This window comes from Dermacentor variabilis, unplaced genomic scaffold, assembly GCF_050947875.1.
Source record: "Dermacentor variabilis isolate Ectoservices unplaced genomic scaffold, ASM5094787v1 scaffold_12, whole genome shotgun sequence".
In the NCBI taxonomy this organism is placed as follows: Eukaryota; Metazoa; Arthropoda; class Arachnida; order Ixodida; family Ixodidae; genus Dermacentor; species Dermacentor variabilis.
The window spans coordinates 16,224,443-16,245,501 of NW_027460280.1; the positions used below are offsets into that span (position 1 = coordinate 16,224,443).

At 45.6% G+C, this 21,059-nt stretch overlaps 1 protein-coding gene across 2 annotated transcripts in view; it reads left to right on the forward strand.

Moving 5' to 3' along the window:
- The window catches only part of LOC142565849 (neuropeptide Y receptor type 6), a 175,683-nt gene that overhangs the window by 116,644 nt on the left and 37,980 nt on the right, over positions 1 to 21,059 (forward strand). For both annotated transcript variants that reach the window (XM_075676396.1, XM_075676398.1), the window contains one exon: positions 17,678 to 18,914. In XM_075676396.1, the coding sequence (XP_075532511.1) occupies positions 17,681 to 18,892 (1,212 nt within the window). In that variant the 5' untranslated portion in view covers positions 17,678 to 17,680 and the 3' untranslated portion in view covers positions 18,893 to 18,914. The remainder of the gene's footprint in view (positions 1 to 17,677; positions 18,915 to 21,059) is intronic.

The window sequence follows — 21,059 nt, forward strand, 5'->3', positions numbered from 1 at the left end:
TGTTCTTCCTTCGGTCTTCCGCCGTTACGTGCTTGGTTTTCTCCCTCAAAATATCTTCGTCCGTGGATACCTTGAAGTCGCTGTTGTCCGCAGCGATGCTGTTTTTGACCTTGGCCCACACAAGCTCAGCGAGATTAAATTCGCAGTGGTACGGCCGGAGCCTGAGTACAATACATGCGCCCCTTCAGCTGCGTTATCTACAATGTAGCTCAGAATGCGTGACTTTACGTACGCCACCAGCTTAAGGAGTTGCTTTTTTACCATCCTTTCACTATAGGTGATGCTCTTGCTTTTGCGCAACTCGTGTATTTTTTCCTTCTTCCGGACCATCGTCGGCAATTTCTCTCCTCGCCGACTATGCTAAAGTGCATTGTTCATAACAATGACGCTACCAGCTGGCAACTTCTGCAGAACATCATTGAATGAACCTTCGAAGCGACGGTTGTGCATTTCTTCGCGGTAGCCACCAGTATTTTGTCTTAGGAATTCATCCATGCAGCCGTCGAAGAAACCATTCTCATTGCCGATTGGCGTCACGATCAGGCTTTGACGTTTCCCAGATTGTCGTTTCAGACGCGTCGACGGGCCATTTGCTCGAGCGTACATGCGTCTGCGCTTCTGCACCAACGTGTCTGTCCACACGATCACCCGTGTGTGTCCCATAGAGTGGACAGTCCCGTAGGCGCCTGCGGCCGACTTTGGCTCTCAGCAAACCTAGCGGAATTGGCGAAACGCACCAGCCTCAAAAAAGGTCGCCGCAAGCAGCCGAATCTCGGAGGCCATAATTGCAGTTTAGTTTTTTTTTGCGACCCATACCGTTGTTTAAATGGAGTGATTTCATGCAGGCACTTCTGCCGCTGTCTATATGTTGCCACGACGGGCGCCCAAAAGGTATTTCACTTTATGTTAGCTTTATTTAAATTTATATTTGCTCTTTCAAGCTATAACTTGGCGCAGCAATCATGCCAACTGTTGAAGTAGAACTTTATTGCTTGTGATATTGTACGTCTAGTAACTCATGAAAAAAGGAGAATCGTAAATAAATGTGCCATGTTCCTTAAATATTAATCAACCTGCTGCGCAGCCAAGAGCACGAAAATAGCAGACAACAATTTATTGCAGCAAGATTGTAATAGGCAGCTCCATGAAAACGGGAAGAATTGCGAAATGCAAGTAATACGGGTGTCACACGACGCACTTTTAATAACGACAAAGCACGGTCCGATTTCAATTTCTCGATTGCGATTGGTCTTTTGGCGCAAGCTCCGCGAGGAAGCCGATCGCAGTTGAAAATTTAGATCAGGATCGCGCTTGATTGCGATCGAAAGTGGTCGCGCGACACCGGTAGAATGGAGAATAGTCAGAAATTCGGCGTGATGTCAATAACTTTACACAAGCGAAACACATACAAGACGTGTTGCAACTATCCATATAATGAAAAAGAAACTCCACTGACACGCCAGCAATTAATTTGCCCAAAATGGGATTGCTTTAGAAGGAAAAAAATTTGACGCTTATTATCGTACTTCTGCGAAGAAGGGTCAATTAAGGTAGCAAAATTATGTGAATGGTTGCGTGAAAAAATAAATTGGCTGCGAAAATTATTAGGCACGCACCAACATCCTCATTGCCAATGCGTAAGCCAGTGCGTCCGTCATTAAACAGCTGCAATGCTGTCCTGCTGTCTTCAAAGCAGCGCATCGCTGATACTTGGAAATGTAACCCTTCAATATGCATGATGTCCTTTGGCTGTGCAGTGTATTTTGACCCTAATAGTAGAGATTCCTGCAATGCGTAGAGTAACAGGCGGATAGTAAGCAATCCTTCAAAGCTATTGAATGTAGGCGCTACGTTCCTTCGTATAAGCAATACTGGAGCCTTAAAAGCTTTAGAATGGAGATGCTTTGCTCCTTCGTGTAGTGCATATTTTTTTTATCTAAGGTCAAGGAAGCGCTGTTATAAATGCTAAGAAACAAGAAACTTTCTACGGTAAGGACTCCGTACACAATTAAAACATAAAAAAATGTATCTTCAGCCCAATGCGAAACACCTAACAACGCTCGAGTGCACATAGCCTGCTACAGAGGGTGAGAGAGCGCGCATTATTGGCATACTGCAAATATTGCACGTGTACGGTCCGCTTTAGAAGTAGCTACATTTCTTTTGCAAAAGCAGAGCACCATACATTTTCAGCAGTCGCCGCTCGTAACATAAAGCTTTACCCCCAACGGCATGTGTCCATAGGCCGCATTTCTTAACGAACCAATTTATTTCATTTTCTAACTTCGTCATTGTATCGAACGTGCCTCGCAGCTCGGGCGCGGCCGCATCGATGTTATCGCTAGCATCACCGCTCATTGCTGCGCATAAAAAAAAAAAAGAATGCGAATTGAAAGTCAGCGTAGCAAATCGGCAGCAGGTGTTCATGGATGCAAGGCCGCCGTCACTTGTTCATGCGGCTAACAGTGACATAACGAAATGCGAAGAGAATTAGTCTTTAACACCGTGCAAAAGAACTTCCTGTGGCCTTGCCATGAAACGGCGACGAAGCAGTATAATGCCAGACGCTGGCAGAAGAACCCAACAACCACGCTCGGGCGCATTTTACAGAAAGAGCCCGGCGGACGGGGCCTTGGGCACTATTCTGGACATTTCGCCATATTCTTAGATGCGTGACGTAGGCGCGACGCAAACAAAATGGCGCTGGTGGCCCCGTTTCGCTTACGTAACGTGACGCCAACTTGACGTTTCGCTTAAGAAACTTAAATGGAGGCACTGAATGTAGCGTTATCGGTAAAGCAAAACAGTTTTTCTCCGCAGTAAAAATAAAGCAGCAATCTCAAAGCGTATGATTATTCCGTCGAAAACGCTTCTCGCTTCCGTCGTCTGCTGCGTACAAGCCGTCGTCTGCTTCAACGTACGCGACATACCAGTGGTGATGCGCGCACGTTCTAGGCCACGTTATCGCTATCTCGTGAAACGCAAGTGACTCAGCCTGACTCGGCTGGCTGAGAAACGGCCGAATATCACCGATAACGTTGCGGGCGCCAGAGATATCCACTAGCGCAACGCAAGCGCCGGCGCTGCCATCTCTTGTTCATTTCGCTGGTTATTCGCACCGCAGGCGGAAACTTTAAGGCGCCGCCTAACGTACATTTCTTTTTATAAATTAAAGCGACGCCGTTGTCATAACTTCTGATTGTGCGAAAAGGCATTAATCTTGATTACAATACAAACGCAGCAGCGAAAAGTGGACAACGCTGCAGAAAATTTGCTATGTTCAACCAATGTTATTTCGTATAAATGCGTTCTCTTAAAAAAATGATGGCCCCAAACACAAATGCCAACACCAGCCGAGAGTGATGCAAATACTATGAGCACGCGTTATGAACAAAATATTTTCGTGGCGCCAAACGACGGGGAAAATGTGGCGATACCCATTCCTCTCGGCTTCCATTGCATATGGCTGCTCATTAGCATAATTCGCGTGGCTCGTCGCAGCAAAAATTATGGCGGAAAATCTCAGCAATGGCGGCCCAGCGCAACGTCACGCGTCGTCAAAATGATGTTTACAAAACAGCCCTTCCTGTGACGCTCCTCACGAGATATTCCTTCAGCCAATGGGCAAGCTGGCATGGCGCATATCTTGGATCGCCACCACATATTCGCCACACGCCACACGCCACCACACGTGCATTGCACTGGTTGTGCATGCTACCGCTCACATTCTTTTTGAAGCGCTAACATCGCAATATAGCTGCCAAGGACAAAAAAAAAATGTAATAGTCCAGAAATGTTGCAGCTCAACGTCACGTTTCGTCATCTTGATGAAAACGCAAAATTGCATTTTGCAATACTTCCGCTTCCCGGCACAAATTTCAAAACACGTGACCTCTGGACAGCCTATCAGGGAGTAAACATGGAGGATAATGGCGGCCGTGCAGCCGCCATGCGTGTCCAGAATAGCGCCCCTGCCTAGGCTTCGCAGGTGTTGGCTCGTGCCGCCTGTCAAGCTGCAAAGCAAAGCCGCAGCCACAGCCACATTTTTCTTGATGTGCTCTGCCATCACGCCATAGAGTAACACAGTAAACGACAAGAGTGGACATTCGAGCCGTTTCGCGGCCGAGCTATGGAGCTTCGCCGATTCCGCTAGGTGGCAGAGCACATCAAGAAAAATGCGGCTGCGACTAACAGCTTGAGAGGCGGCACGACCACCGGGCACGACCCACCACGTGCGAAGCCTAGTGAGGCCGCGCCACCGGGCTGTTTCTGTAAGACACACCTGAGTATCGTTGTTGGGTTCTTCTGCCAGCGTCTGCTTCCCCAGCGTCTGCTTCTGCCAGCGTCCACAGCAGGCTCCTTTGCGCGTTGTTAACGACTTATTCGCATTTCGTTATCTAAATCTAAACTTATAAATCGCGCAAGGCAGTGCAGAAGACGAACACCCTTATCTCAACAAGCTAGCGACTAAAGGAGCGTGAGTTTCATCTGCTTGTATTTAACGCTCGGAGCATTGTCAATAAAATACAAAATTCGAACATATCTTTTCTCATATAATTCTCAAATATGTGTTATAACTGAAACTTGGCTTCATGATCAAATTGGTGATGACGAAGTCGCGCCGCCGGGCTACAGGCTGTACAGACGTGACAGGGGTTCCCCTGGTGGTGGTGTTGCGTTGATAACAAAGGATAATATTGAAGTTACTGTTGCTGACCAAGTCTGTGATCATGAAAGTCTACTTCTAAGGGTGTCACTACAAGGTGACACGTTTTATGTCTGCGCTGTTTACCGACCCCCGAATGCTGATGACCTGTTTTTCAGGAGGCTATGTGATCACCTGCTAAAATTCCGGGACAAAAACCTAATTATAACTGAAAATTTTAACCTGCCATCCATTGATTGGAATAACATGCAGTATGAATATTATGTAGCGGCTGACGCTCTAGTTGATCTAGTGCTTACTTTAATCTTGATCAGATTGTGAGAGCTCACACCCGTGGAAATGCCATTCTGGATCTCCTCTTTATTTCTGAAAAATTAATCTCGGGAACAGTACAGGTTGAACCTGAAATTTCTGACCATAACCTGATATATTTCTTCTGGACTAGATATACGGAGATGCAAAAGAAAAAAATTCCTCCAGCCACAGTAAAAGATTATAATAGAGCCGACGACATAGCAGTAATCGATTATTTAGAAGAGCATCTTGTCGTTAGCATCAACAACGTGGAAAGCTTGTGGCAACAGTTTTATTCTGCAGTTACGTTCTGCATTCAAAGTTTCATACCGTCAAAAAGACTGCAAAAGCACCGTAAAAACCCATGGATTAGTCGGGAGATAATACAAACCAAAAGAAAAATTAAGCGCCTGAGAAAGAAGCACAAATCATTCGCTCCACAATTTATGGAACTAACGCATGATCTGCAACGTAAAGTAAAACAACCAAGAAGAAACTTTTTTAGCAACACTATTGCCGTCTTCGTTAAAAGTGATCCCAGAAAGTTCTGGCGCTACCTCAGTCAAAGCAAATAGGATATTCAGAAACTCAAAGTTGATGCTAAAATTCTGCGTGACCTAACTTCTTTTGCAGAAACATTTAATCGGCACTTTCAACCTGTTTTTTCAACACGTGGCGAATATAACTTGCCGAATGTTTCTCCTGTATTAGAAAACGAGTTGAATGTAACTAGTTCTTGCCGTGCTATTGAAGCTAGATAATAAGAAATCCACTGGCCCTGACGGACTGTCAAGTGCATTTTTGGGCGTTACGCTCAACAAATCGCATTTTTTTTACCATAATGTTTAACTTCTCAATAACTTCTGGTGTCGTACAAGCTGACTGGCGTATAGCCCGTGTGGTGCCTGTCCATAAAGCCGGTGACCGGCTGCTTCCTAAATATTACCGTCCTGTCTCTGTTATTAGTAGTTGTTGCAAGCTTTTGGAACACATATTCGTGAGTTTTATTCAGGAATTTGTTACTAAAAACAATATCTTGTCTCCCCACCAGCACCGTCTTTGAATGGGTCTATCTACAACCACGGAGCTTATTTCGACGGTACACGAGATATCGAGCGTACTTGACCAGGCAGGTCAAATTGACATCCTGTTTTTAGACTTATCGAAAGCCTTCGATAGAGTGCATCATGGAAAATTATTTTATAAATTAGAGTGTATAGGGTTACCTTTGTACAATATTCAGTGGATTGCTTCGTACCTAGTTGATAGAAAGAAGTTTGTGGAAATTGATCATTGTCCGTCTAGTACGCTGTCTGTTACCTGGGGCGTTCCACAGGGGAGTGTTTTAGGTCCGCTACTGTTTCTACTTTATGTTAATGATTTGGTGGACGTAGTGCCTCAGGATGTATCCGTAAGAATGTTTGCGGATGATTGTGCTGTTTTTAAAAAAAATATCACCCACAAATGATCATTTCTTGTTGCAAAACACTCTTTCGGCAATCGATGATTGGTGTATGCGTTGGGGTATGGCGCTGAATGCGGAGAAAACTGTACTTTTGCGTGTCACAAAGAAAAAATGACCCAGTTCTTTTTTCTTATCAGCTCAATAACCGACCCTGTATTAGAAGTTTCCCAATACAAGTACTTAGGCGTGACTCTAACTAATAAGCTTGCTTGGTCGGAGCATATATTGGACATTTCTTCATAAGCCCTGCGGAAGCTCTGGTTCCTTAAAAGAACACTGAAACACGCTCCAGTTAGTACCAAGATGTTAGCTTACAATACATGTGTTCGGTCAAAACTAGAGTATGCTACTAAAGTTGGGGTCCCTATTATAAAAAATGATGTTATGCAACTCGAAAGATTCCAAAGAAAGGCAATAAGATTTATTTTTGACAGATACAGAAAGCACGATTCGCCATCCTTATGGATGCTGGAGTACCACGTATGGACTCTCGAGGTTCGCCAGAAAATTAGTCGTCTTGGCTTTCTTCACAATTGTCTTGCAGGGAAAACTAAATTAATACTTCCCAATTGCATAAAACCTTTAAATACAAGGACAAGTAGACAGAGGCATGACTACTCTTTATCGCCAATTTTCGCTAGAACCAACGCACGCAAGTACACATTTTTACCTCGAACAGTATCCGAATGGAATTCCTTGCCCGACAGATTTCTGAATCCGCCGACTTCATGAAGGTACTCGAGTCTCATATTGTAAACTCCGATGGATGAACATTGCTACGGTCTTCGTGTTCTGTTGATTTTTGTTGTTGTTGATCTTCGTTACATTGAATTTATCCTTTGTAGCCCCTCCTGCTAGGGCCAAATTACTGGCCTGCAGTATTGTGTAAATAAATAAATAAATAAATGTCACTGTTAGCCTGATGAACGAGTGACGGCGGCCTTGCAGCCATGAACGGCTGCTGCTCATTTGCTACGCTGAATTTCATTTCACATTCTTTTTTTATGTGCAGTAATGAGCGGTGATGCTAGCGATAACAGCTACGCGGCAACGTCCGAGCTGCGATGCACGTTCGATACAATGACGAAGTTAGACAATAAAATAAAATGGTTCTTTAAGTAATGCGCCCTACGAACACATGCCGTTTGGGACATAAAGCTTTATGTTACGCGCAACGACTGCTGAAAAAGTATGATGCTCTACTTTTGCAACAGAAATGCAGCTATTTCTAGAGCGGTCCACGTGCAATATTGGCAGTAGGGCAATAATGCGCTCTCTTTCAACCTCTGTAGCAGGCTGTGTGCGCTCGAGCGTTGTTAGCTGTTCCGCATTGGGCTGAATATCCGTGTTTTCGTGTTTTAATTGTGTATGGAGTCGTTACTGTAGAAAGTTTCTTGTTTCTTAGCATTTATAACGGCGCTTCTTTAACAAAAAGAAAAATACGCATTAAATGAGGGAACGCAGCATCTCCATTATAAAGCTTTTCAGGTTCCAGTGTTGCTTATATGAAGGAACGTAGCGTCCACATTCAATAGCTTTGCAGCCTCCAGTATTGCTTACCTTCTGTCTGTCATTCTGCGTATTGCAGGAATCTCCACCATTTCCTCTGAATACAATGTACAGCAAAAGGACATCATGGCAAAATTGCAAGTATCAGAAGACGAATGCAAGGCTTGGAAGACAGCAGGTGAAGACCCCCAACACAAAGTGCTTAATTGCAGCTGTTTAATGACGGACATACTGGCTTACACATTCGAGATGAGCACGCTGGTTACAGCCATTTTATTTCGGCACGCAACCATTCGCATAATTTTGCTGCCCTAATTTGCCCTCCTTCGCGGAAGTACAAGAAAAAACGTGACATTTTTTCCTTCTAAAACAATCCCATCTTGAGCAAATTAATTGCTGGCGTGTATGTGCAGTTTTGTTTCATTATCTCGATAATTGCAACACGTGTTCTATGTGTTTTGCTTGTGCAAAGTTATTGCCATCACGTCGTAGATGACAGCAAGAGTCTGCGTAACCTAATGGCCGAGGCAAACCCAAGTTGGAGCATTTAAGTACTTAACAGCAAAATGATCTAAACACCAATGATGTGCGATATATGGTGGCAAGTCGTTCTGATTATATGTTTTTACTTAAGACAATGCACCCCTTGTGGGAGGCATTCGTGCTAGCCCGGAGCACCGAATGCACAATCTCTTCAGCGACGGATTTAGGTCAAATGAATCTCCCACTAAAATGGATCGGTGCGACAAGGCATGACAAGATACTTCATCGCGAGAGCTGCTTTCTTCGACAGGTTTTGTGTGACCCGCCCAAGTGGGGGGGGGGGGGGGACAAGGAGCTGCGTGTGAGGCGAGTCTGAAATGGCGGCAGGGCGCATACAATAAATAACCTCTCCGCCATTCTGAACAGGTATGCTTTTACTACAAATAGTAAGTACCAAACAATAACCACCGCCATTTTTCAGCGGGTGTGGTTTCGTACTATATATAGATTGGGCACATGTGTGCTTTTATCAGATTGAATCTCAATACGTTTCCTTGCAATATTCAATAGAGTCACCATATGTTCCAACCATTTCAACTAGAGAATAGTTACTCCGGCATGTTCTTGTCTTCAGGCAGCCAGCTCGTATCACAAATAGAAAAGCACTGCTCTCTGTATGACCATACATATTTTCCTTCCTGATTTCATTCTTGCCATTTTTGTAAATCTCCATGCTCTCTATTTTCTTTCCAACATTTTCACCCAATTTACCGTCTCTGTATATCTCACTTTCCTTTTTAATTATAATTTATTCAATGATCAGGTTTTACCTGCCAAAACCACAATATGATTATGAGGCATACCGTCGTGGGGGACACCTGAAATTTGGACCACGTGGGGTTCATTAACGTGCACCTAAATCTAAGTACACGGGTGTTTTCGCATTTCGCCTCCATCGAAATGCGGCCGCCATGGCCCGGATTCTATCCCGCGATCTCGTGTTTAGCAGCCCAACGCCTTTTCGATGACTCCTGGTTGCCTATTTATAATTTCTGTTACTCTGCACTTGGTCGCCAGCTTTCTTGACCTCTTCCTCCAATCTGCGTCCACGCTTTTCAGGTACAGATGCTTGTGTACTTTAGCTGCCCGTTTATTTCCATCCATATTTGTTAGTCTTTCTTCAAAACTAATTTTTTTCTATGCTTCTATTAATTCAAAGAGATGCCCAACTCATGCCCCCTGCACTGCCTCATTTGTGATATTACCGTGGTCTCGCAACGGCAGCCGGCCTACCGAGCTTTGGTTAACTTTCAACCCAGAGAAGATATCGATTTTCATCGTAGACGGCATTTGCAAACGTCAGCGTTGGCACCATTACTCCTTTCCAGTTTCCACGCACCACCTCATACTTATTGTGGCCCCACAGTGCTCTGTGTTTCATTATTGCAGCATTCCGCTTCCCATTTATTTTCAGGTTCTGTTGGTGGGCTCTTCCGTAAGTCTTTCCTTTGTTTATGTACACGCCGATGTAATTATATTGCTTGACTATGGGTATTACTTGCTGTTGAATTGACAAGGCTTAATTACTCGTCTCTTCATTAAATATCATAATTTTAGATTTCTCTCTGCTAATCTTGAGGCCTGGATTTGTCGCTGCGTTGCCGCATATATTCGCAAGTGTCTGTAAATCTCTTTTATTGTCCGCTAGTAGCACTCTGTCGTCCGCATACATCAGTACAGGGAGCTCCTATTGCCCCATTTGTCGATTACACCTGTAGGATAAATAAAACCGCAATTCGCTGTTTCCCAGTCGTCCTTCTATGCCCTTAACATAAAACGTAAACAACAATGATGGCATAGGACATCCTCGCTTCAGTCCTTGGTAAATCCCCCCCCCCCCCACTCTTCATTACCTTTGCCACCTTCCCTTACAAATTGTACTCGGTGGTCTGTATACACCTCCCTCAGCAACTCGACGAAATCGTCCTCTGTGCCTTCCTGCTTAAGAATATCAGACCACAATTGCATTGTATTTGAAACTCATTAAGAATCTACGTTGTCATAGGCTCCTTTAATATCGAGAAATGCTATCTATAAAGGTCTATTCTAAGCTACTGAAATCTCTATGCACTGAGTTAGTACTAACATATTATCCTCTAAGCGTTTGCCAGGCCTGAACCCACTCTGCGGTTCCCCTAGTATTTAAATTTTCTCCACCCACTTCGATAGTTCCACTTTTATGGCTTGCATTGCTGTTAATATATCACCGACGTTTCTTTAACTAGCCTGTACAAGCTCGTCTTATCACCTCTGCCACCTGTGTAGGATGGATGGGATGGATGGATATTATGAGGGTCCTCTTTGGAATGGGGTGGTGGGTGGCGCCACCAAGCTCTTGTTATGGCCTAATGTCTTACCTATGTTAAAAAAAGAAAAGAAAAAGAACTCACGATGAACACCCATACCCAAAGTTTCTGAACTCCTATTGCGAACTCTGATTTTGTACATCTCCGTTTTTTGTCGTTTCCCTACTTTTCTTCCACCAATCCGCCAACCGCCTCTTACTAATCTCTATTGAGCACATGTTTACTTTTCCACTGCTCTCGCTGAACCCAAGGGCTTCTAGGAGGCCAGTGGTGTCTAAATGGACCGCTGGGCAGATATCTTCCCATTCGCATACAACGTGCTCCATAATTTCCCTAGCTTTACCGCAGCAAGCGCATGCTTCTTCCTTCTTATATCTCACTTTATATGTGCATGTTCTATGGTATCCTTATCTCGCTTCGAAAAGTAATGAGCTTCCATTTGAGTTATCATAAATTGTTTCTTTCCTCATTTCGTTTTGTACTCTTAAGCAGTTACTCATGGCAGGTTTCTTTTCCATTGTCGCCACCCATGAGATTATCTAAGCCTCTGTGAATTTCCGCTTCAGGTTCTTTGTTGCTGTGTTGCTCACCGTACAGGCCACATACTTGCTGGTAAGCTTCCGAGTTCGTTTCGTCCACTGTGAATCAATGTTTTTCTGTACAAATACCTCAACACTCTCGTAGCACATTTACTTTCTTCCATATTCCTCAGTCGTTCTTCATAATCAATTCTATTGTGAGTTACCCTCGCTTCAAAACTTCTTCAACACGTATCACCCTGCACAACTTCATTTGTAGTCTTCACGTGTGTGCGCAATGCGAGGAGTCCCACTGACTTTTGGTTGCCATCGAGTCCTGATTGTACTCCTGATTTTAAGCAAACAACCGCATTTCCAAATGGAAGTCCTGGAACCATTGCAAGTTTCTACATACCCCGGAGTACCTCGTACCTATGGGGACCTATGTGGGCATCGCCGAACAGCGCCTCTGGCGGCAACCCGTGCATACATGCGCGGTTTCTATGCGAGGGCGTCGTTGTTCGCGAATAACTCATAGAAGACATCTTTCAAAAATATCCCGTGAGATTCTACGCGCGTAGTCCGACATCTCGTGCAAGGGTGCAGTTACTCATGGCCACGGAGCAAGAAATATTTAGGAGTGGAAACTCCGCTGTTTGCGGCGACCAGTAAAGGTCACAAGCCCGCGGATATGTTTTCATGCTGGCGGCACCTGGCGGCATGGGAAGAAATTACCGCCGTTTCGGTTGCCAGGGCAACCGGTTGAGCGTGTTGCTCCCGTTCGGCCGCGCGCGCCTGACTTCTACCACGGAGTGGCCGTAGCTGCCGGAGCCGCCGAGCCGCCTGCCGGGCGCTGCTTTTCTTTTTTTTTTTCCGCTGCGGCTTCTACGACGCGCCGCATGGTGCCGCCACTGTATACGGTAGCGTCGACGCATGCTACTATTGTGACTTTATCTGGTCGCCCGCGCTCGCTCGCGCTGACGGGAGTGTCACCTCCTATATGTCTTACTCCGTGCTCATGGCCGAAAACCGGTTCCAAATTCCGGGGGAAGTTTGAAGTATGGAAGTTCATGACAACGTTGAAATTTTGGAGGCTTTTTTGGCCAGTGTAAAGCGATTTGCGGGCAAACTATTTCCAAGGTCAATTCACATGGTTTCGAAGACGAGGCTGAAATGTCATTCTAAACCAATGAGCAGCGACATCGATTACGGTCGTGCGATTGAAGCGCGACTACATCTAGGGGGCTAAACACTAGTTGATGGAAATTTTGCATGCAATGCGTCACCAATGGAAACATTTGAAAAAGTACACACAATGTCATTTTAATAGGCAAATGTGAAATCACAGATTCTTTGCTTCCATCCGTGAATAATTTATTTACAATGACCTTACAGGCCCCCGTAAGAGCATGACGTAAGGGGGGAGTATAAACAGAAACAGTACTATAAGAGCTAGTAAACATATTATGTAGCAAGTAGCACTTATACATTTCTACTATAAAGCATTAAGTTAACACATTAAGTTAATTAAGTTGGCTCGTAGTGATGCGTGCTGAGATAATGCCGATATTGTATTAATGTGCTAACGCGACAGCGTTAGGGGCCCCGTGAGGCAGAAAATCTAGCGTCCCGCGTCCAGCATCGACCATTTTGCGAGCGAAAAAACATTCCGAACAACGTATACCCAACCACGCAGGCCATCTTTGTAGCGAAGAGGCTTTACTGAAAGAATTTCTCAAAGTAAAATGCGTCAGAAAAATGGTAAAGTGCGGCTTAAACACAACCTACAGACATAATAGCATCGGATTGCAATTAGAATATACGAGAAAACATAATTCTCGGAAAGCCAAACATTAACCCCTTTTCCAGCGTTTCTACTGTTCATCAGGCAGCGCGCCGAGCTCGGTTTCTCGCAACAAAATCAGCTCGCCTCCGCGCATTCGCGGCCCAAGCAAGAGTCCGCGTTTCCACCAGGAAGCTCGCGTTCGTGCACAGCGTTCGTCGCCGGTAAACCTCACGGTTGCATAATCGGCTGTTGCTGGGAGGTGCGATAAGCAGTCAGGGATCTTTGAATGCAATCGTGTTCCACACCTAAAGGCGGCGTATAAGTGTCCTCAAAATATTTGTGAGCCACCAAATGTCTACGTGCAAGTACGTTTTCGTCCGCTGTGACCGTGCCTGCACGCCACTCGAGCATCCCCCTACGCAGACCCCTACACTATAAAAAAAAACAGTTGCACTGTTTGGGGTGTATATTCGCCACACAACGATATTCGTCATCTGTCTGATTTGCGTTTCCTTTCTTGAAAAAGCTGCGCTCGTTACTTTCCTGTCGAGAATGCTCTGTCATGCTGATAACGCGCCTGCCGCTCGTGACTGGGAAGTACCGGGCGCGCCGCGCTAAAGGAAGTACGCTGGACATTCCGGCGTCCCCTGCTTGCGGGTACGCACAGGACGGAAGTTGAACGCGGCTTCCAGGAATAGAATCCTCGACTATTCGCTTTCGAGGCTGCTCTTCGCGAGTACCTTGCGCAGGGCTGGCTTCATCGATCTTTTTAGTCTCTCCCACCAGCCACCCTACCATGGCGCGTTGGGTACCAAGAACATTTATGATATTCGATGGTTGGCGAGAAATGAAGCAAACGGAGAACCATTCATAATGCGCCCCACGTCACTTAAGTCTCTACTTGCCCTCTTGAAGGTCAGGACATTGTCCGAATAGACTATGAGAGGCACTCCTCTTCAAGGAGCCTTCTGAAGGCAAGAAGGCAAGTGTCAGACGAGAGGCCTACTCTTACGTCTTGATGCACCGCTCGAGTTGTTGCACGGGTAAAGAGCACAACGCAAACCTTGGTGCAATGAGTTTCTGTTTCGCTGCACGTGTCTTATAATGGGCCTGCGAAGTCGATTCCCACCGCTTGAAATGGACGAGATGTAGTGGAGCATAAACTACGCTCACGGGCTTTGTGCGGAATCGTTTGCAGAGAAAGCAGTTTATAATCTTTTCGTCTCTTGGTGGGCTAGGATGATTCAGAAGCGCTCACGAATTTGCGTAAGCGTGGTTGATACTCCGCCATGTAGAACACGACAGTGTGCCTCCATAATCACCAACCTCGTGAATCCATGATTCTGAGGCAAAGTCACTGGACATTGAACTCATTTAATACAACATTTTGGTTGTTTACGCAGACGCACACAAAACGGCAACGCATGCCTTCGATGAGATTTGGTAGAGCGTTCCGCATAGCCAAATGCTGTGGCGCTATCGAGCGTGTAGAAGTGCTCAACGGAGGCTTATTTTGTTAGACCTGACAACGTCAGAAGAGAAGGCTGATCACACTAATGATGTTCCCACCTCAGGTACTATATTAAGCGAAATCTGATTTACCATTTATGTTTTGCTGTAGCGGCAAAGAGCAATAGCAAGACCTGATTCGGATCAAAGCGAGCTACCTTGGTTTCGTCATGTTGTTCGCTAGCCACGTTAGCCAAGCAGAGCCCGCGATGCTACATCCTAAAGTTAGCGTGTGTAATCCTCAAGTTTCTACATAGCGTTCTCCATATGCACATTGTAGACACGTTATTTTCTAGCATACGCAAAAGCTTTGCGTAAGCGAAACTAAAAGTGACCTGAAAAACTGTCTACTTACTGTTGGCCTCCAAGTGTGCGTACAAATGACAGGCACTTGGCATCTTCATTAGCTTTAATTCTCAGCAAAACACTGATTTAAGACATGCTCTGGAGTTGTTCCTCCATAAAGCAAGCAACAAAATCCCAATAAAGAAAGGCGTCAGGCAGGGAGATACGATATCGCCAATGCTATTCACAGCGTGTTTACAGGAGGTATTCAGAGACCTGGATTGGGAGGAATTGGGGATAAAAGTTAATGGAGAATACCTTAGTAACTTGCGATTCGCTGATGATATTGCCTTGCTTAGTAACTCAGGGGACCAATTGCAATGCATGCTCACTGACCTGGAGAAGCAAAGCAGAAGAGTGGGTCTAAAAATTAATCTGCAGAAAACTAAAGTAATGCTTAACAGTCTCGGAAGAGAACAGCAATTTACAATAGGCAGCGAGGCACTGGAAGTGGTAAGGGAATACATCTACTTAGGGCAGGTAGTGACGGCGGATCCGGATCATGAGACGGAAATAATCAGAAGAATAAGAATGGGCTGGGGTGCGTTTGGCAGGCATTCTCAAATCATGAACAGCAGGTTGCCATTATCCCTCAAGAGAAAAGTATATAATAGCTGTGTCATACCAGTACTCACCTACGGGGCAGAAACCTGGAGGCTTACGAAAAGGGTTCTACTCAAATTGAGGACGACGCAACGAGCTATGGAAAGAAGAATGATAGGTGTAACGTTAAGGGAAAAGAAAAGAGCAGATTGGGTGAGGGAACAAACGCGAGTTAATGACATCTTAGTTGAAATCAAGAAAAAGAAATGGGCATGGGCAGGACATGTAATGAGGAGGGAAGATAACCGATGGTCATTAAGGGTTACGGACTGGATCCCAAGGGAAGGGAAGCGTAGCAGGGGGCGGCAGAAAGTTAGGTGGGCGGATGAGATTAAGAAGTTTGCAGGCATGCCTGGCCACAATTAGTACATGACCGGGGTTGTTGGAGAAGTATGGGAGAGGCCTTTGCCCTGCAGCGGGCGTAACCAGACTGATGATGATGATGATGATGATGATGATGATGATGATGGAGTTGTTGGGCGCTGTATTAAGAGGAAGCTTTAGCTCGGGCCCAACTCCGACGCGGCCTATTCAAATACATGTAAAACGCAAAAACGTTTTTATGAGATAACCCCTGGACCGATTTTGATGAAATTTGTTGCATTTGAAAGAGAAAGTTAAATTCTAGTGACTGTTGGAAGCGGAATTTCGATTTAGGGCTTAAATTTTGTTAACACGATTTTGAAATATTTGACCGTTGGAAAAAAATAGAAGCACGAAGTTTACAAATTCATAGCTCTGCATCAAGAACTGATATCGCGGTTCTGTAAACGGCATCCATTAGATCATTGAAAGCGGACAAATTCAGTATGTTATTTTACATCTTACGTGAATTTCTTACGTTGGTTACAACGGTTTTGCAAACGTTGTATGTCCCTATGATTAAATTTTTTTTTAATTCATGTGTAACATACCAATTTTGTCCGCTTTAGATGTAATATTAGATGCAATTCACAGAATTGTGATATCATCTTTCATTGCTGAGTTACAGAGTTGTAAACTTGATAGTTTCGTTTTTTGAAATTTTTCGATTTTTGCCAATTTTTAATAAAAAATTCACGACCTAACTCAAAAATTCGAAACCAACAGTCACTAGATTATGAGTTTTTCTTGTAAATGCAACAAACCTCGTCAAATTTGGTGCGGTGGTTGCTGAGAAAAACGAATTCTCCTTTTACATGTATTTAGATAGGAGTCCCCGAGCTAAAGCTTCCTCTTAAGGTCAGCTATTCGTCCCGTGAATTTCTGAGCAGTCTGAATTTGCGGCTCTGAACAAGCCCTCCTGATACATAAAGACCCATTTTCTCCCTTTGCGTCTAGGTTCCAGGAGTTTTACGCGAGTGCGACTTCTCTCAAATAAATGTGTCTTTCCTCAAGGCAACGTGCTCAATTAAGCGTTCCAAGTGGTTTATAGGTCTGCTACAGCGATTGTTTGCTGTTCGTCATATTGTAGTGACGAGGCATCAGGTACAGTTTCGTTGGCTCGGCGTTCAGTTAGTGTGTGAATTACATCTTCGGGCATAGTGAAGTATGCGGTAATGTAGCTTTTATTCATCATTGCCAGTTTCCTTGTATGTTTTTAGTTTCATTAGCAGGATATAGCATGATTATTCTCAAGTGGACTCAATAGGCTAAAAACACATTTCTGCTTTTCTCTCTGTTCGCGCAAATATGGTTCTGATGCACTGTCGACTTCGGGAACATAGGTGGCACAGCATTTATATCCGCACGTGAGAATGACAAGGTAGCCTCGATATTTTTTCCGGTGGAAGTAATTTTGGCCAAGTGAGACATTCCGTAAGCCTTACTTTATAAATTTTGCAGCACTGAAAAAAATGAAACCGAGACGATATTGTTAGTCTCGATTTACGAAAATTGCCGTCACTGAAAAAAAAGAAAATCAAGGTCACCTTGCCATTCTCACACGTGGGTACGAGTGCGGTGCCATGCACATTGCCGAAGTTCCCAATGTAAAGCATATTTGCGCAAATAGAGAAAGAAGCTGAAATACCCCGTATGGAACTCCCAAGAGCTGTTCGTGCAATTTGGGAGGAAAATTGTGTCCATCGCGTTGGATGCGAGCGCGTATAGTGCCTATATCGTAACTAAACCACGTTTACATCGTTTTTTCAGGACATGACCAACACAAGTGCCCCCGAGCCTGAACTGAACATCGAGCAGATCCCAGATAAGTACATCGGCTACATCATGCACTTCATGCTCAAGTTTCAGAACGACACGTCCGAGTTCGGCAAGCCCCAGGTGCGGCGCACTTTCCGCTCCTCGTACCCGCTGTTCTTGGTGCTGTACGGGTCGCTCTTCGTGTCGTCTCTCATCGCCAACGGATGGATGGTGCTGCACATTTACCGCGCGAAACGGCCGCGGGAGACAGTGTGCGTGTACCTCTTTGCCAACGCACTCAACGACATCTTCAAGCTGCTGGTCGTGATGCCTATCTCTCTTGTGACGCTATTTCTACACAACTGGGTCTTTGGCAGTTTCCTCTGCTTTGCGTCGCCCATCGTCCAAGATTTTCCTTTCTACTTGACCTTGCTGACATTCGTGGCAATCGCTTGCGACCGGTACCGGTACGCTATGAACCCGATGAAGCGCCAGATACCCCCGCTGCTGTGCCTACTCGGCGTCTGTCTTGTGGCAGGCATCCTAACTCTGCCGTATGCTGCTTACACCAAGTTCCTCGACTTGCAGCAGTACTTGGGGTATCAGTTCCGGGGCACAGGTATCTGTGCCATCAACTTGACGGAGAATATTGAAGAGTACATCCGCGGCTTGTTCATAGTTCTGTACGCGCTACCCGTCGCACTGGTCATCTACTTGCACGTGAAGGTCACCGTAGAGATCAAAGCCCAGGAGACTTCGTTGGCCCTGCACGCCACCTACCGGCGCGACAGCAACGGCGAAGAGGCGTCCGTCTGCTCCGTCGCGTCGTCCGTGGCACCCGAGTCGGTGTACAGCACGCGCTCGTGCGCCGCGTTTCCCGTGGCCACGCGTGACCCGTCCGCGCAGAGGCGCCGCTCCTCGCCCCCCGGCGACGTGCTCGATTGGCTCAAGGAGCGCCGCACGCAGAACACCGTCATGATGATGGTCACAGTGTACGCCGTGTGCCTGCTGCCGCTGAACGTGCTGCGCCTCATCGTGCACGTTGTCCACGAGGGGCCGGAGCACAGTGTCCACTTCGACCTGTCCTTCGCGTTCGCTGTTCTCATCGCCTTCCTGCCCACGCTGGGCACGCCCTACTTGTTCCGTGTGTGGCGACTCAGCCTGGACGCCTGCCAGTACCGCAAGCTGAGGCGCCGCAACAAGGGGCGCTGCGATTCCAGGGCCTGAGCAGCCGCCGAATTTCGGTCACGTAAGTGCTTTCTGCTTTTCTAATGGGGGCCACTTCCTACAATTTCTGCGCAGTGAAAAAAAAAATTGAGTAGGATGTACAGGGACGCAGCCGCAGTGAGTACGTGAAACGTCTTGTGCGTGCTGCAGACGGTGTATCATTTCTATTCTACATAAACGATGTAACCAAATACGCAAGTTACACTTATTCACGCTTAGAAACTTACATGCTTAACGCATGTTACAATTATGGTGGGGATCTTATGGCCTGATTTTGCAGTTGCTCTCGCGTCCTAATGGGCCCGTTTGTTTTGGAGAGGGTGTTTGTGCACTAGGGTACAAAAATGACTGTTTGCCCCCCCTCCCCCCCAATCCAATATGTTTAGCGCCATGGCATTGTCCTGCGGCTTTACCGGGTGTGTCTTTAAAAAGCAAGAAGGTAATTTTTAGCGGTAGCTTTTTGTAATCTGAAAGGGTGCTTTCGAAAGAGTAATGCAAGCTTGCTAAACGGTGGTATTAGGTGAATGTTTGTCGATATGCAGACACAGGTTTTACGTCCTTAATCCGAGTAGGCGTCTGTTTACGAATCCACTTGCGCATTTGCGTGAAGGTGTCTTGTCGCGATTTGTTTCGCAGCCACATACACCTTTTCTTTTTTTGCATAGGTGACGTGTACACGCCGAGTGCCTTTTCTGGGGGCTTGGTAAAATACAGGAGTAAAAGTAGAAGTTATTATGAAACTGGTCAATGTTCAAAGGGCTGCTTCAGTCAAGGGCTTCAAGTAAGGTGCTTTAGTTTTAACAACATTGAATGTTTCCGTTCTTATCGCAAGCTCATCTTAACGGTAGACAACCGAAGTAATTTATTTCCTTATGCAGGTGGCACGTTTTGCAGCACACCCTTGTCTCTTTGCTAAGGGTTGGTAAAGTCGTAATTGAACCGAATATACGCTAATGTGCATGAACAAATTAAAATTCGCGAATCCCACCACGTTGTCTCAGTGGCTATGATGGCCTGTTGATTTGTATGAGGTCGTGGGTTGAAACTCAGCTATTTTTGTCGGTTTTCTCTTAAGGCAAACTAGAGTAACTGGTATCTTTACTTTGCAATGAACATCACAAAACCCTAGATGATAAAAATTGTTCCGTGTCCTCGGCTACGGCATGCCCTATAGCCCCCTGTGCAAATTCCGGAAGTTAAAATCAGTCAACAAAAACTACGTTATTTGATTCCGAGCAATACGAGTCAAGCGACTGTTTTTTAGTTGTGTCTGTTTTTTTTTTGCCGTCTCAGTCTGGGAAATCCACAGCACGATTAGGTGCCATATACGGGTGTGGCTGATGTCCCGTACTCCAGCGCACGAGTGGGACAATGTTCAACCAGCTTGAATGGAAAGTTTTGAAGCCTATTTTTAACAATAAAATACATAACAAACGACCAGAATACCAGCTACACGCTTTGGCAATCACACAATAGACAGTTTGAACCGGTTTGGCCAATTTCACCTTCGCTTATGGCCTGGGCGCAAGGCAGTGTGAACTCCAGTAAATGGTTATTCAATCAGCTAAGACACAGCCTTCGTTCCTCCGTACTATACTTAGCTCTGTTTTCACCAGCCGAAGAGACACCTCTGTTGACGCAAGGAAGAGTAAGGGTACAAAACAGACTATAGCGCTGAGCTAAACGTGAAATTGCAAGCAATATTATTTTATTTCGCACAGCCATTGCACTTTGTTTGGCACATTCCTTTCGTTTGCAGTCTCAGTTTTACTGCGCTCACCCTCATCGCAGTGTACCTCACCTGCACTGTCTCTGAGCATGACAGCGTGCCACGTACCGGGGCAGCACGATTCGCACTGAAAGCGGGAACGCTCCGTGGCTTTTAGGACGGACCGCTGTCGCCTACAGCAGTCATTGTGATTATTTGAAATAGCGTTCACAACCCAACGTTAACCCCCACCCAGTTTGGCTACGACATGTTGCAAAGCGATTGCTTTAAAATCAAGCATCCTATGAATGTACAGCGAAAACCTTCGACGTTTCCAATAACTCTCGCAATACTACGGCAACCCCTGTTGAATCTCGCTCGCTTTCACGGAAGCAACAGCAGAGCCATACACTTATAGTGTACACAAAGCGAGAGCTGTCACTCTGCAAGTTTAATACG